This window comes from Castor canadensis, chromosome 5, assembly GCF_047511655.1.
Source record: "Castor canadensis chromosome 5, mCasCan1.hap1v2, whole genome shotgun sequence".
Taxonomy (NCBI): domain Eukaryota; kingdom Metazoa; phylum Chordata; class Mammalia; order Rodentia; family Castoridae; genus Castor; species Castor canadensis.
Genome location: NC_133390.1, coordinates 124,692,599 through 124,708,805, shown reverse-complemented (window position 1 = coordinate 124,708,805; position 16,207 = coordinate 124,692,599). Strand labels below are relative to the sequence as shown.

The window sequence follows — 16,207 nt, the reverse complement described above, 5'->3', positions numbered from 1 at the left end:
TTGAAAGAGGAGAGTGGGAGGAGGCAGGGAAGAAAGAAAAGAAGGGAAGGAAGGAAAGGAGGGAGGGAGGGAGAAGAAAGCAAATTATAGTGATGGAAAAGGAAATAATGAACAATGGCATAGCTAGGAGCTACCAGGAGGGTACACCAGAGACCTATCACTGAAGTTCCCGTCTAGGGTTCTTTCCTCTGCCTCATACTGTCTTGACCGTGTTGCTATTGAAATTCTCTCTCTCTCCCTCTCTTTCTTTCTCTCTCTCTCTCTCTCTCTCTCTCTGAGCTAAAAAACCTGGAAGACAAGACAAAGATAAAAGGAAATCATTAGCTTTCATTCTAGATTCTAATGTAAAATGTCATACTTTTCACTTGGGATTGATGCAATATGCCACAAGAGGGAAATCTAACAAGGAGAAAATAGAGTTTGGGTATTTTTGGTAGATACTTTTCACTAAAGAAAAGAATGGACATTATTAGTTAACATTTTAAAAAATATATATACCCACCTTCCTAAATATACATGTATATGTACACATTGATTAGTAGACAACTACCTTCACATTTCAAACACACTGCTTCACATTTCAAACACAAGTCAGGACTTGACTTGGCCACGACACTCCAAATTGTTCCCAAAATGCAGCCCATCAAACTGCATCTGAAGTACACAAAGCATAACAGAAAGAGAAGGAAAACAAAAAGCCTTTCCTTATATAATGGATTTAAATGTCCAGAGTTTTGAGTTCCTGAATGAAGCAGAAATTTCTCTTTCATAACAAACCTCTCTCTCTTCTCTGTCTCTATCTCTAGCTGTTTATTGTAAATGCTTTTGTAGATTTTTCAGGAACAGCTTTTTATCTGGAGATTACGGCTGCCTGAAAGATTTATAGAATATAACAAAAGCTTCACCCCAAAGTTTCTATGCATTGCAAAGTTTGCACTTGGATAATAGAAATATTTAGCCTCAGGTGACTGAGAACACTTACTGTTGGTTGCATAACGTATGGCGGATGAGGCATCCATGAAGTACTCTGGACCTATGCATCAAACAGCATTTATTAGCACAAAGCAATCACAGAGAGAACCTGGTTCTTGTGTTCAGTGGAGTCGCACTAGGTCATAAGAAAGTGGATTCCATCTGACTTTACAACTAATTAGTGCTCAAAACCAAGGACAAAGGGAATTCTTGGACCTGATGGATTTGGTGCCTGAAACACAAGGCAGCTTTCTATCTCACCAGCTGCATATGGTTCAGCCTAGATTCTGAAGTGAATTTGAGTGAGTGTTGAAGACTAAATTCTTAGGAGGCCTCAGAGACCATTTGCACATCAACTCCCAGGATGCCATTGCAAGTAATGAAGGCAGCAAGAGCTGACTGCTAAAACTTCCTGTTTTTCTGTCATAACTTCAAGTGCTCAGGTATTCCTATCTTAGAAGTATATCCAAGTAGTAAAAGTGGAGGTAAGAACTAAAGAACTAAACCAGAACATTTGGGTCAAATGCTTTTTATTAAACAAGTTTGTGACTATTTTTTCCTGTCATGGCAATTGGTATGACAAATAAAAATGTGTATTTCAGCCATCCCACCCTTCTTAAATGTATCATGTGTCAGCCATATGAGACAGTCAGCATGTGCAAGCTGATTGTCACATAGAAAACCAAGAAGACTTTGTTTTGCAATATACTCACAGCAATGAATTTGGATTTTTTAAAAGTGGTGCAAAGCAAGAATCCACAACATGGAAAATTGTAATCTCATTTGAAGAAGACAGCTATAGTTAAATTCCACTTAGGAGCCCTCCCAAGTAAAATATCTGCAGATATTTTATTCAAATCACCAAAGTGTTCCACAGTGGCTTAATGGGTGGTCTTGGCTGAAGCAGAGGCCAAAGTTAGAAAAACTCGCTCACACACACACACACACACACACACACACAGGCCTGCAGGAAGAGCAAAAATTGAACAACACCTGCAGATAGCCTTATGGGTTTCAAGAAAAAAGCAATTAAGAAATCTAAGGACTTCCTAATGCAATTCAAACAAATGTCTATTCCATTCGCTCAGGCACATGTTTCAAGGTCTGAGTGCAGAGAAAGAATGGAAACGATCTGTGTCAGGGGGAATCAGTCGTTAAAGAAAAATGCAGTGTCTTGAGCCTGAGGCTCTAACAGAGGGGACGTCCTGAAATCAAGTATGTAGGGACTAAATAAGGGGAAACTTCCCTGAATCGTAGCATCCAGTGACATATTAGTTGTACCCTCAGAAACATCTACCCTCCCCCTGGCAAAATGTGAGATGCACATCAGGCACACGCTTTTGCTCTTTGTCTTTTTTTCTCCAGATTTTTTAAAAAGACACTAGATGCTTTCTAATATGTAGCAAATATAGGCATTTTCTAATTAGAATAGAATTGGAAGAATTGTGTGAAGAACAGTATTAGGTAAAAGGGAGAAGGGAGTAATATTACATATTTGCTATTTCAAAGGAATAAAATAAGGAGTACATTTTGAGGGAGAAATGTGCCCATTTCCATCCATTTGTTTTATAACACCTGGTTCAGGACACCCGAGTCTCAAATTTTCCTGTATTTCAGCAGGTAGATGCCCTGAGGTTGCTTCTGATCTCTCTGAAGCTGAGAGTGAAGTAGTGGGAGTGACTTTTTTTGCCACCTAGTTAATGTTCCTATGTGGAAGTAAGTAAGGCTTACATCTATCTGTGTAGCTTTACCAGGACAACTGTGACAAAATGAGATGACAATGATAAAATATCCTGGAGTAAGTGAAGGAATTGCTACAAATGTGCTTTCAGAAAAGACACAATAGGGAATGTGAACAACCAAAATAACAGACAACAAACAAAATAATTTCCCAGTGGTAAGAGAGCTGTGCTAATATTGGCTGGAAAGAAGCATAATCATAAAAGCTCAGCTGGAAGAATGAAAAGCATGTTGGATTTTATTATTCAGTGAATTGATGCAAACAGGCCCTGGAAAGTATAGGCTAATTTGTTAACGTCAGCATTATTACATTAAGATGTGACTAATGGGTATGAGGACAATTTTTCTTTTAATTCTGATGTGTCCTTTTTGCCTCTAAATAGTGTAATACTGGCAAGGAAGAGCTATCCTCAGGTGCAGGGTAATCGGACGTACCTGGTACGTGGAGACGGGGGAAGCAGCAATGAATGGCGTGATTGATGTCGGTGGAATCATACGGTTGGTTGCGATACTGTACGGTGAAGAATAAAATCTGCAAACAGAAAACAACACAAAGAACACTCATGAAGCGGCTGCATGCCTGGGCACTAGCCAAATGCCACCAGCACATCTGGGAAAGGCCAAGTTCCACCCTTGTGTTTTTCCACCACCTGTTAACAGGGGTATCTGGGAGATTTACAGTATCTGATGCCACTAAGAGAAATAAATCATCTGAACAAAATGGCAACTTCAAGTTGTCTTAGAAAATTAGCTGCACAAAATCTATCCTAATCCAGGTGAATATAATACTGTCTTTAACCAACAGGAGGAGAAAAGTTACAAGCAACATCCTTAAAAAAAAAAAAAAGTCAGTGCTGTTCTTTGAAAGAGCAGCCAATGAAAGAAAGTACCAAGTTTTGTAAAGATATGTTACACGGACAGGGACTAGATCTACCTCTATTCAGGAAGCAAGAACTGTTGCCTAGAAAGTTCTATATATTATGTACTATGGCCCATGCTGTCCCGCAGAGAATACTTTCTCCATGGAAAGAGAAGAAAAAGGACAACTTGTGTCTAGGTTGGAACTGGAACATTTCTGGATTAGGTCAAGGTACTAGTGGAGATAGCAAACCTAGGTGATATGCTCTTGGAGACTCTAAGAAGCACTCAATTTCCTCTTCATTGAAGAATTATAAGATGATAGTGGGCAAGACTGAGAATTGAAAAAGCAGAGAAGGGATGATCCTTCTGGAGCTCTACTAAAGAGTAGTTCCTAAATACAAAAAACAGTGACATCTCTGCTGTAAGCAAAAGGCCAGACACAGGAGGACAAACCAGGGCAACTGAGATGGGTTATTTCACTGATATTAGGTTAGATTGGAAAAATTCATGCTAGGTAAAGGAACCATTTGCAAAAGTCAATATTATGTTCTTCTTTTTTTTTTTAACTACTAAGACAAAGTCTTAATTAAGCCTCAGGAATCACTGACATTTTCAACAGAGAACTGCATGGGTTACTTTAAAAGGAAGCATTTCATAAGACTTCTATTGAATGTAAGAGAATGAAAATTTAAAGTTACCAATTGTACCAGATTGGTGATTGTAGACTTGCATTCTTAAATTTACTTTATTTAGCTCTTAACAAGGATTTTATAAGGGCATACAATTTTGGTTTAAAAATGTATAGATGAGAAAATTAGTCTATTATACATTTTATCCTTACTGTCCATGTCCACTGGACCCCTAAATTTACAGTTGTGAGATATAAAAATATACTGGCTAAATACCTACTGGAATGGCAGAGGCAGGGAGAGAGAGAAGGAGAGATAGAGTGAGTGGTGACAAGGATGCAGAGAAAGTGAACTCTTACTTACTATTGGTGGGAATGCAAAATGGTACAGCCAGTTTAGAAAACAACTTAGTAGTTTCTATGAAGTTAAATAGGCACATAGCATATGATCCAGAAAGTCCACTCTTCTTAGCCAAACATAAACAAAAACTTTGTTTACACAAAAGCCTTAATGTAAACGTTGATAGGGTCTTTTTCTTACTTGCCTAAAATGGTGGTAGGCTTGCTTGCCATGGTACCAAAATCTAAGTATGGTCCATCCCCTTACACGAAATGGTGGTGTTTTCATATAACATGCGCATATCCTCCTGTTTGCTCTGTGTCATCTCTGCATTACTTATAATACTTAATAAAATATAAATGATATGTAAATAGTTGCTCTACCATATTGTTTAGGAAATAATAAGAAAAAGCATCTTTACGCTTTCAATACTGACTTTTTTTTTCAAAAATTTCTATCACAGTTGGTTGAATAATGTGGAAACTGCAAATAGGAAGGACCAAGTATAACTACTGGTATATCCACATGGTGAATCTTAAGCAAATGCTAGATGAAAGAAAACTTTTAAGGCTGTGTACTCTATGACCCCATTTATATCACAACATTGAAAAGGCAAAACTATAGAGACAGGAGAGAGATCAGTGGATACCAAAGTCTGGGGGTGGCAAATGATGTTGATTTCATAGGAGCATGAGATAATTTGAGGAAGGGAAGTAGCTATTCAATAGCATGACCATTTTTGTGGTGTCATAATTGTGTGTGTCAAAAATTTATAGACTTGTACACCGAAAGGAGTGAATACACTGTAGGTGAATTATACTAAATTTCCTTTTTTTAAACAGGCAATTGTGGCTGGGAACATGGCTCAAGTGTTGGAGTACTTGAGAGGGCATGAGTTCAAACCCCAGCACACAAATAAATAAATAATAATAAAAATAAAAAATAGGCAATTGCTATGTGAGAAATCATCAATTTTCCACTTTAAAATACTCAATAAACATTTACTGTATGTAACAAAGATGGATATGTACAAGACAGTGTTTATCTAGTCACTCAGTTTGTACCTTGTCTGTACGTTCATCACCTAAAATCTCCAAAGACTTTCTGTTGAATGAAAGTAAAACTTGAACTGGTTGCACTGGCCAGCACCATTGGGCTGCTGCCCTCTCTGATGTTTTTCCCCCCACTCCCCTTAGGTGCCCACCACATGGATGGTTCTTCTCTTCCATGACTTCATTGTCTCACTCCCATCTGGTTACAGAACCTGTAACTGTACTTAGAGTGTTTACTTCCCTAGTCTCCATAACACTGTTTCCTTCCATCTTTCAGCTCACTCCACTGTTTCTTATTTAGTGAGGCCTGTAACAAAAGTGGCAACCACCAGCTCTGCTCCAGGTTTTCTCTGTCCCATTTTCCTTACTGATTTTTTCTTTGCCTTTATCTGAAGCAGCAATTTTTAAAATTATATATACTGTAGATTGAATGTTTGTGTCCCCATTCATATGTTGAAATTCTAATTTCTGTTGTGGTTGTACTTGGAGATGGAGCCTCTACAGAAGTGAACTAAATGAGGTCAGAGGGTGGGTCTTGATTGGTTTGAATTAGTGACTTTAATAAAAAACAGATACCAAAGACCTTATTTTCACATTCTCTTCCCCCATACACACACAAGGAAAGCCCATTTAACAATATAGCAATATGATGTCTATTCACAAGCCAAGAAATGAATCCTCATCAAAACCTAATCAGTAGAATTAGGCCCTGCTTCTTAAGATAGGTCCTCGATCTTGAGCTTCTAGACTTCAGAATTTATACAAAGATAGTTTTCTGTTGGTTAAGACATCCAGTTGATTACTTCTTAATGGCAGCCTGGGCTGAGAAACCTAATATATTATTTCTCTTTAGAATGTCAGCTCAACCAGGGTTGAGGTCATACTGGCCTTGCTGCCTAGGAGGGAGTCCAAATTATAGTAGCTACTTAATAGCTCTATATTGAATTAATGAAGAACAAGTGCAGACCAGTTTAAGGAATCAAGTAGTGCTTACAGAATGGCCAATGCCTAGCTGGTTGCACAGAAGATGGGTCCCTGAAGCAGGTAGGAAGCTGAGAGATGAGAGCCAACAGAAGACACTCCAGTATCACATAGTAAGTGCTCAGTGAAAGTTTAAGTAGTGTCTGCTTTTTATGGATGCAAGAACATTTGTAACTTGAAAAAATGGTCCTTTTCTATGAAAAACATGGTTTGCATTTTAGAATCCCCTTTTGGTCTTATCTTTGACAGATCTTATTTACAAGGCAGTGAACAGAAAGAGTTGTCCAGGGCTCATAATGACAAGACAGGACCACTCAACAAGTAGTCTTTCTCAAACACCATGCCATGGCTTAACTTCTGGTAGAAACCCAGGTTCTGTCTCCTGTACTATGGGGAAAACCATGCATCACATTTTAGCATGGCTGGTCTGTTTTATAAAATGTACCAATTGGAGTATTAAAAATGAAAGCAATAAAAATTGGACTGACAGGCACAGTTCACAGGAAGTTCTATGGGGAAAACAGAGAGCAAATCATAAAGGAAACAGCCAAGAAAATGGATACTCACAAAAGGAACCCTTGGGGGGAAAGTTAATGCATTTTTGTTCTATCTGCTCTAATCCTATCCATTAAACAAGAATGATATTTCATACTTCCCAGCAAGTTCCAATACTGCCATTCAAGTCAGAGAGTCATTTAGAACAAGAAGTGTACTAGAGAGAGTGGACAAAACCTACTATCTTGATCCCCTTATTCTGGTGTCCCAAAGTAAGCTCTTCTCAAGCCCAAACAAACCAGATGAGTTCACCAAAACCCTTGCTGAAATCATGACAGGAGCAGCTGCTATTGCAAACAAACACTCTAAGGAGTGCTGGCCCTAAAGTTGATGCAGACTGCAAAGGACATACAAAGACATTATCAACCCTTCAGCTTGTTCCTAGTCTCTACTGTGTTTCCATAGCATGGTTTAAAAAACAAAAAAAGTTTGTGAGACCCCATCCCAACAGAAAAAGTTGGGTGTGGTGGTGTACATCTGTCATTCTAGCAATAGCAGGGAGTGCAAAATAGGAGGACCGTGGTCCAGACTAGTCTGGGCAAAAAGTGAGATGCTTTCTAAAATAAGGACTGGAGCAAAAAGGATTAGAGAAGTGGCTAAAGTGTTAGAGTGCTTGCCTAGAAAGTGTGAGACCCTGAGTTCTACCACACACACACACACACACACACACACACACACACACAAACCCAAAACAATACAAAACCACTTTCATATTAAAACAAAATTAGAGCATCCTCCACTTCAAGTGGAGGTGTCATGTGTTGAGGAACAGGAAAGAGAAAATTGATCAAACGTCTTAGCCATAATAACAAAATGATTACATGACTTTTTGTTTTCACATCCCATAATATATGTATTATGCTTTGCAAATGCTGTTGCAGAAAGCTGGAAATGAATTGTTTAACGACTTATTTTCCTGAAAATAGTTTACTCTCTTAAGAGAGATTTTGTTGCCAAGATTTGCATAGTATAGTGAGCATTACAAGGATCTCTCTTGTGTTCCCAGTGATTCAGAGCCAGAGACAATTTTGCCTTCCAGGGGAATTTGGCTGGCAATGTCGGGAGACATTTTTGGTTGTCACAATCAGCTGCTACTGGCATCTATGTGGAGTGGTGTGTGATGCTGCTGAACATTCTGTGACACACTCGGCAAATCCCATAGCAACAATGATCTAGTCCAAAATGGCAAGTATTCAGATTGAGGAATCTGGTCTTCGTCATATGGGTGAGTCACATCTGGAGAGCTCTTACATGAACAAACACCAAATGACAAAGTGACTAAGAAAAGTTAACTGTACATGACCTATAGAATGCTCAGAAGGACTTTGAAATGCTTGATATTTTTAAGAACACAAAAAGTTATTGACTACCTGGCATTAAAGGCATGTATCCTATATAAGTCTAGAAAATGCAAGTGTAGGTCACTAGTATTTTGCCTGAAGAAAAGTCATCTTCAGGGGATTTGGCGGTCAGTAGCAATATGGTGAAATCTTATTTCGCTGACAATAAAAATAACATGAATATATCAATAACCCCAGGGTAGAATGTCTTTTACTGTAAAAAAAAAACATACAAAATCCTATTTGCACACTGAAATAAACAGCAGTGGCTTGTGTTTCATGTCCACAGACAATATTGCTAGTCAGAGAGATGAATATCCTCAGGGTAACACAACAGCACAAGAGCAATAAGTTATTGGTCATTTTTATTGTAATACTAACTTATCCTTCACATTCAATTCCTTTCCCAGTGTAATGAGATAAGGTTTCTGTACCACTTAATATCAAATGCCCATATAAAACAGCTGGCAAACCAATGCTATAGAAAACATTATTCTCACATCTCCCACATGAACACATTTTATTCAAATAAAACAAACCAAAAGGTTTTTACACAGCAGCTCCCAGGAAAAGGACACAGGAAAGATGAGATTTTAAATATGGGATGGGTTAGTTCCCAGTCCTATGCTCATAGATGAAAGTGATGGAATTTCATATTGGGCAGCTCAAAAAGCAACAGAACAATAGTAATAATGAGAGGCAAAGTTTTACCAGGAAGCTCTGAAAGAAAAATGGACATTTTTACTTTTGTAACTTAGCCTACAGTAAAAATTACATGGGGTCTTCATCTTCTGGTGTGACTCAGACACTTGGATAGAAATGATGTTGAACAAGTTTTTTTAAAGTGATCATTTGGACAGATTTAAGCAGATGACAGAAGTGACATTTCCCACTGACTAATGCAAACAGCAGAAAACCCTGTGTACAGTTAGGACACCAAAAGATTATGAGATATCCCATTTAGTTGGGACATAGAACCCTTGCAAGAGGACAGCTCAAGTTGCTGCTCATTGTGAAGCCTTCCCAAACCCTCACTAGAACAAAACTGCATCTCTTCTGGGGTGCAATGGAATCAGCTTTCCTTGTTTAAAAAAGTATAAATAGGTACACAGAGAAAAACAAGTTTCTCATCTCTTTTTCCCATTGACTCTTCCTAGAGAATGAGCCCCCTTTCTTGTGTACTCTTCCAGAAACATTTCATATTCATAAAAGTAAATATATACATAACTCTCTTAATATTTATACTTTTATTATAATATCTATTTGCATTTTATCTGATATTGCAACTGCATATACATGTCTATTGCACCTAATATGCTATGAAATTTTTTTCTCAAATTGCATTACCAAAATAATTTTAGACAGTAACTAGATACTTTTAAGAGAAAGTTTGTTGAACTCAACTGACTCAGAATTAAGCAATGCTTAACAATACTAACTGGATTGGAGTGAGTTACAACTAAATCTTTGTATACCAGCCTGTGGTATGGCCATGGCATGGGACTAGCCTCTTCCCTATAGTAATAAATATTTGCTTGTTTGTTAGATTGCTTCTCTCTGAGTTAGGTGTGACTGCTAGTTAAGTATAGCAATGTGAGTAAGGAGTTACAGGCTTTATTCTGTGTATTTATGCTAGATTTCTTAGTATGCTAAATAACTTATCTAAGTCAATTTCTATTCATGGAGGTGTCAGTATTAATCCAAGAGATAGTATGTTGAGAAAATATGTGCATTTATTTGACATCTTATATGTATAGAAATCGTTGCATTACAATTGTCCTATTATTAGTGTGTTACCATAAAAGGTAATAAAACCAAAGGTGAACAAAACATTTCTAAAAATAATCTAGATGAAGAAAAACCAGCTGAATCAGATTTAATCCCTATTTCTTTCAGTTTTACTATAGTATATAAATTTTCTTTTTCTTCTTATCACCAGCGATATAAGGAATAGCTTGTGCTTCTACAATTTCATTCTTAACTCAGAACCTGAGGTATTCATGGGCAGTTTGCCTGCTTTGGGGGAGGTTAGAGTTTGTACTTCAGGAGAATCAAGCTAAGGTGTCCCACGAGGACAGACTGGGTTGACAGCTGGAAGGGGAATGGTTTCCCTGATATTCACAAGCTGGAACCAAGAAGATATTATCAGTCACATTTCCTGTTTCTGATTTGGCATTCACAATACTGGGTTACAAAATCTGTGAAAAACGATAAATCATGGTGCATATCTTCACTGAGTTAATAGTCCAGCAGGAAAAAAGAGATAAGTGTCAGTAGCTACATAATAAAAGGGCTACTTGTCAAATGCATCCTAGGAACACCAAATACAGTGCAACAATAACATCAATATTTATATTGATGCTTATGTTCTACGCCCATCAGGTTCCTTCGATGCTTACAAAGTCACATAAAAGCATAACAGTACCTTTTTCATACTGGAAGTTCCCACTTTGCATTTCAGGTCACCCTTTCCAGACCATGTTGCAGTAGGTTGCTGCAGGTACAACTGTCAGCCTGTAAGCACCTGGAATATTATATTGCTTCTCCCATCCCTTATTTAACAATGTAAAATTATATCCGTTGAACTATTTCGACAGTTGCAAGTGAGTCACAGAGGAGGCAACTAAAGTGCACACAATGTGTCCATGGCCACACACTTAGTAAATGACAGGATTAGGATACATACCTGGGATAGACCTCAGCCTGCAGTCTTAACATCTTAACCTCTGTCTTTTATCACCAGTTGTATGACCAGCTCTGCCTGATATGCTTTGATGGTGTTCTTGAAATGAGCATTAAAGAATAATAAGTGTAGGAAGGAGGGGAATGGGTGGGTATCACTATGTCTGAAGGGAAGGAGAAGAAACTCTACATGTAACAAGACCTGGAGTGCTGTGGGATGTTCTAAGAACCACATATATCTCTGTTCAGCAGCAATAACTACATTGTGGAGTTTCCTGTTAAGGGAAGTTTGCTTTTTGCTCTGTAGTTAGTAAAGGCCACACAGTACTTTAAACTAGATAGGTAGGAGATTCCTGTGACTACATTTACTTTTTAAATTATTTAAAAAGCAATAAGAAACTGTTTGGAGAAGAGATATATTAGACGCAGGTCAATGACAGGTAGGAAATGGTGAGTGAATGCAAGCCATGGCAGGGAGGAAGGGCTGGACTGAAGATATGTTTCAGATACAGAATGAACAAATCTTAATAGCCAATTTGATCATGCAGAATATATGAGAAAGAAACCACAGAACTGGGGTTTATAGCTTAAATAACTTTAGAGTGAATATCGTTTAAAATGAAAAATAATTTGACATCTGCTTTTCATTTAGATTTGCATGGGTTTGTATTTGAAATGTTGATGAGGATAATGACCTTGGTTTGAGAAGTTCAAAGACAGCTAGTAGCAAAACCTAATTACCATTTGGAAACACAAGCATTAGAGCTCTGCAGCTAGCTATGAAAGTGAAGTACAGTCTGCGGAATCTTCAGTTCCTAAAGTAAGAGAAGCATTAAAAATCAACTAGAGTGAAGGAGCAGCAAGAAAGACTGAACCTTAGAAAAATAAAAGTAAGTAGAAGAGGAGGAATCGGCAGAGCAGACTCAAAGAGGATTAGCAGAGAATGGGATTGTGAGATACAAGAAAGAAGAAAGTTTCAAAACAATATAAATAATAAACAAACAAAAAAGCAGTTAAATGATTAAGATTTCAAACAGATAAGGACTAAAATCTTCATTTATAACTGGCAAATATGGAGATCACTTGGCCTTCAACAAGGGAAATGCACAGGGAAATCCAGTGAATTTTAAGTCAAGAATTCATATTTCAATAGGCTGAAGTATAAATGAATGTGTGTAAACAAAGCTGAAGACATTTGCCAGTAAACAGGCCAATGCCATGTGTTGCTAGAAGTGGTCTTATCTGCAGAAAGGAGTTTTGCTCTGTCCCCTTTATAAGTGGGGCAGGACTTCACTATATGTACAGGCTGAAAGAATACTCAGTGGATAGGAAGGTACTGAAGAGAGGAACTGGTTAGTAGAGTGAAGTTATTTTATGAGAGTGGGTAAGATCAAGAATTTGGGTATTATTAGCATCTAAACTAAAGCTGATCTAGAATAAATTATTAATTGTGAATATCTACATGGGCAATACTGAGGGTGAACTATGTTTGAAACTGTCCAAATAGTTGAAAGGATATATTGTTACATTATTGAATAAGATATGGGGGAAGTCATATAATATTTCAGGTGGTTTTAGGCTGACACTTGTACCTCAGTATGGTCTTGAAGTGGTGACCTAAAAAAAAAATCTTCAAGAGAAGGGAAAAACAGTCACTGTGGACTGGGAAATCCTCACTGCCTCAAACATGGTGCTGCCCAAAGTCCACCTTCTACTCTTCAGGTTAGGAGATAAACTCCAATTTTTCCCACTTTAGGGGGGGGAACAGATAAGGATGAGTACTTGGTAAATTGTGTCATTAGACAATTTTGACCTAATTGGTGAATGTAGGCTAAAGTGATACTAATGAAGGTCTCATTCTCTCTCACTCCAGTTCTACACTTAGGGCTGATTTTTATTTTGGTGAGTCTCATGAGCAAGTGTGTTTGAAACTGAGCATGTCATCTTTCTCTACTTCATTTTCTTGACTTTCTGCTAATGATAGCACAAGTTCTTCCAGAATTAAAATTTTAGAATAATTTTATCTTCTCTCTTTTGCCATCCAATGTAACATCCAGTTGAGTCATTAAAAATTGTCAGAACTCAGCTCAAGGCCTGGCTCATTCAGAGAAATCTTCACTGAGCACCAAGCAAGGCCAGACTCTTTGGGACACCTGCAATTCACTTTTGGGGCTTATCCTGAATACTGAATAAAACATTTGCAATGTTAGTTTCTATTGCTACCAATAGGAAGCAATAGGAGTGTAGAGATTGGGCCTGTTGTTTTCTCCAGTATGTCCCTGATGCTTCATTGAGGGCCCTGGACACAGAATTGTTGGATGGCTATTCGTTCAATGCATGAAAAAATAGTCCCTCAAGATTATCTGTTCTCCTGTTCTAGTCTTCCATTAACCATAGTTGAACAAACTTACTCCTTCATAACTGGCCAATTTTAATATTCTTTTAATGATGCTCCCTACTTAGATCTTTCAACTTCAATTGATTGTTTATTATTTATGTCATATCACTCTGGTGCTAAAAAAAATTATTATCCCTTAGGCTTATATAATAAAAAAACAAACCCTTAAACTTTCAAATGTGGCTCCAATACAATTTCCCATACCAGCAAAGCTCCTTCACAAGGGTCTTCTATTCCTGTAAAACTGTTTGACTTGTTAATCTCCACTGACCCAACCAGTCACACATCTACTCTCTCAGAGAGCATTTTCCCCTATGCCCATTCTTGATAAAATGCCATCCCTGATATTCCATGTTCAATCCCATTGCTTACATAGAGCTCTCACTTTGTCCTAGCTGGATGAGATAACAGGCTCTCCTTGAGTCACACATTGGCATTTGACTCCCAGCTCCAGCTCAGACTGAATGGCCTCATTACTTTTCTGCAAATGGGAACATCAGTGCTCACCCAAAAGGGACATCATTAATAAATGAAATAAGCTATGAACCATGTAAAGTATTTAGATGTGACTTTTACAGTTCACTTCAGAATCAAACTATTAGATGATACTAAGCAAACGGTAGGGAATGAGGAGAGTCCCTGCAATAAGACTTCAGGTAAAAGAGAAAATGAAATTTTCCTTTGGAGATCCCTTCTCTCCACCACACACACAAAAGCTATATACAAACACAGCTCTCCATACACAAGTAAACTTTAGGATACGAGATCTGTGTTCTACGCACCAAGCAGATGCTGGAGAAGCCCAACCTTCCTCCAATCCAGCACTTCTCAACTCACTCCCTGGGAGTCATCTCAGAAGCAGACTTCAAGACACACACCTCACCCACTGAGAGCAGAATACCCTGCAGTTTTGTATCTGTGAGCTTGCAAAGCCCTGGCTAAGCAAACAAACCACGCTGACAACCTGTATGGATCAGCAAAACTAGTTGAGACTGAGACTCAAATGCACAAACACAAAACCACTACATGGAGAGTGAGAATCACAAGCCAAAGCCACGGCATGGGGAGCGACTGGCACAGCACTGCTGTGAGCTTTGGGTTTGACCTAGTGTCAGAGTTAAATGAGGGATGAGCTGGAACTCGGCATGATCCTGAGTGATGTGGGAGTCACAGATGAGTGTGGAGCCATCCCAGACTCTTCAGTGTCCACGGGAGTTGCCAGCTGCCAGGAGCGAGGAGAACTGTGTCCAACTTGCAACAAAACACTTTCTGTCTTCTTGCAGGGCTGGGGGTCAGGCCCAAAACAGATGACCCTCCAGCCTGTTTTGGTCTAACATGTTTATATTTCTTGACTTAAAAAAAATATTAAACTTCCAGCTTATCCTTTTATGTATCCTAATTTGTTTACTTTATTACCTTATTGGGGGAAGAAGTTTATGTTTATAGTTGTTTTTTACTACATCAAATAACTGGTTTGTTTTTGAATTATTGATTTCATTATTCCTGTCAGATTTTTCTCTTCCAAATGGCAGAGAAAGAGATATCTGACCTACCATGTGAACATCTTAATGGAGAAACCCAAGAACATAAAAAAGCAAGGCAATATGATATCCACAAAAGCTTATACCATCTCAATTAACAGAATCCAAAGATACTGAAATGCCAAAGAACTCAAAAGTTTACTTTAAAAAATGATCAGTGACCTCAAAGAAGATTGAAATAAACAGGAAAAGCAGGAAGTTAATTCAAGACCTCAACAAGAAAGTCAGTAACATGAATAAGAAATTCAAAAAGGAAACTGAGATTCTGAAAAAGAAATGGAAATGTTGGAAATAAAAAGCCCAAAAAATCAAATAAAAAGCACAGTGGAAGGCATCATCAGTAGACTACAGCAAACAGAAGAAGAATATCAAGGTAGATGTAAAATTAAGGAAACATTTACTCAGATAGCTACAAAGGAAAAAATAGCTGGAAACAGTGGCTCATTCCTTTAATTCTAGCTACTTGGGAGGCAGAAATAGAATTGTTGTTTGAGGCCAGCCCAGGGAAAATGTTATCTAGATTCTATCTCAAAGAATAAGCCAGGTGTGGTGGCTCACACATGTAATCCCAGCCCTACTGCATGCAGAAGAGGCTCATGATCTAAGGCTAGCATGGGGCAAAAAGGCAAGGAACTATCTGAAAAACAACTAAAGCAAAAAAGGGCTAGAGGTGTAACTCAAATGGTAGAGCAGGTGCCTACCAAGCAAGTCTGTAAGTTCAAACCCCAATACTCCAAACAAAGTGTTGGGGGAGAGAACTGGGCCTGGTGGCACAAGCCTGTCAAATTCCAGCAGTTGGGAGGCTGAGGCAGGAGAATCATTACTTCAGCATGGGATAAATAGTGAGACTTTGACTCCCTCCAAAAGAGAAGTAACAAATAAACAAGACCACAATCTTCAAGAGTTCTGAGATGAAATCAAGAGACAACATGTAAGAATCCATGGGGTAGACGAAGGAGCTGAGATTGAAACAAAGGCATAGAAAAACTATTCAATGAAATTATAGCAGAAAACTTTTCAAATATGAGAAAGATATGGACATACAAGTTCAGGAGGCATTGAGAATCCCAAACAGACATGACCATAAAAGAACCTCTATATTATAGTTAAAATGCTA

At 38.1% G+C, this 16,207-nt stretch overlaps 1 protein-coding gene across 20 annotated transcripts in view; it reads right to left on the bottom strand.

The window, feature by feature from the left end:
* Window positions 1-16,207, bottom strand: part of Rbms3 (RNA binding motif single stranded interacting protein 3) — a 1,393,896-nt gene that overhangs the window by 99,447 nt on the left and 1,278,242 nt on the right. For 15 of the 20 annotated variants that reach the window (XM_074074013.1, XM_074074010.1, XM_074074011.1 and 12 more), the window contains 2 exons: window positions 3,148-3,244; window positions 983-1,033 (listed from right to left, as the gene is read on the bottom strand). In XM_074074013.1, the coding sequence (XP_073930114.1) occupies window positions 983-1,033; window positions 3,148-3,244 (148 nt within the window). The remainder of the gene's footprint in view (window positions 1-982; window positions 1,034-3,147; window positions 3,245-16,207) is intronic. The other 5 variants (XM_074074015.1, XM_074074014.1, XM_074074016.1 and 2 more) reach the window with 1 other exon arrangement.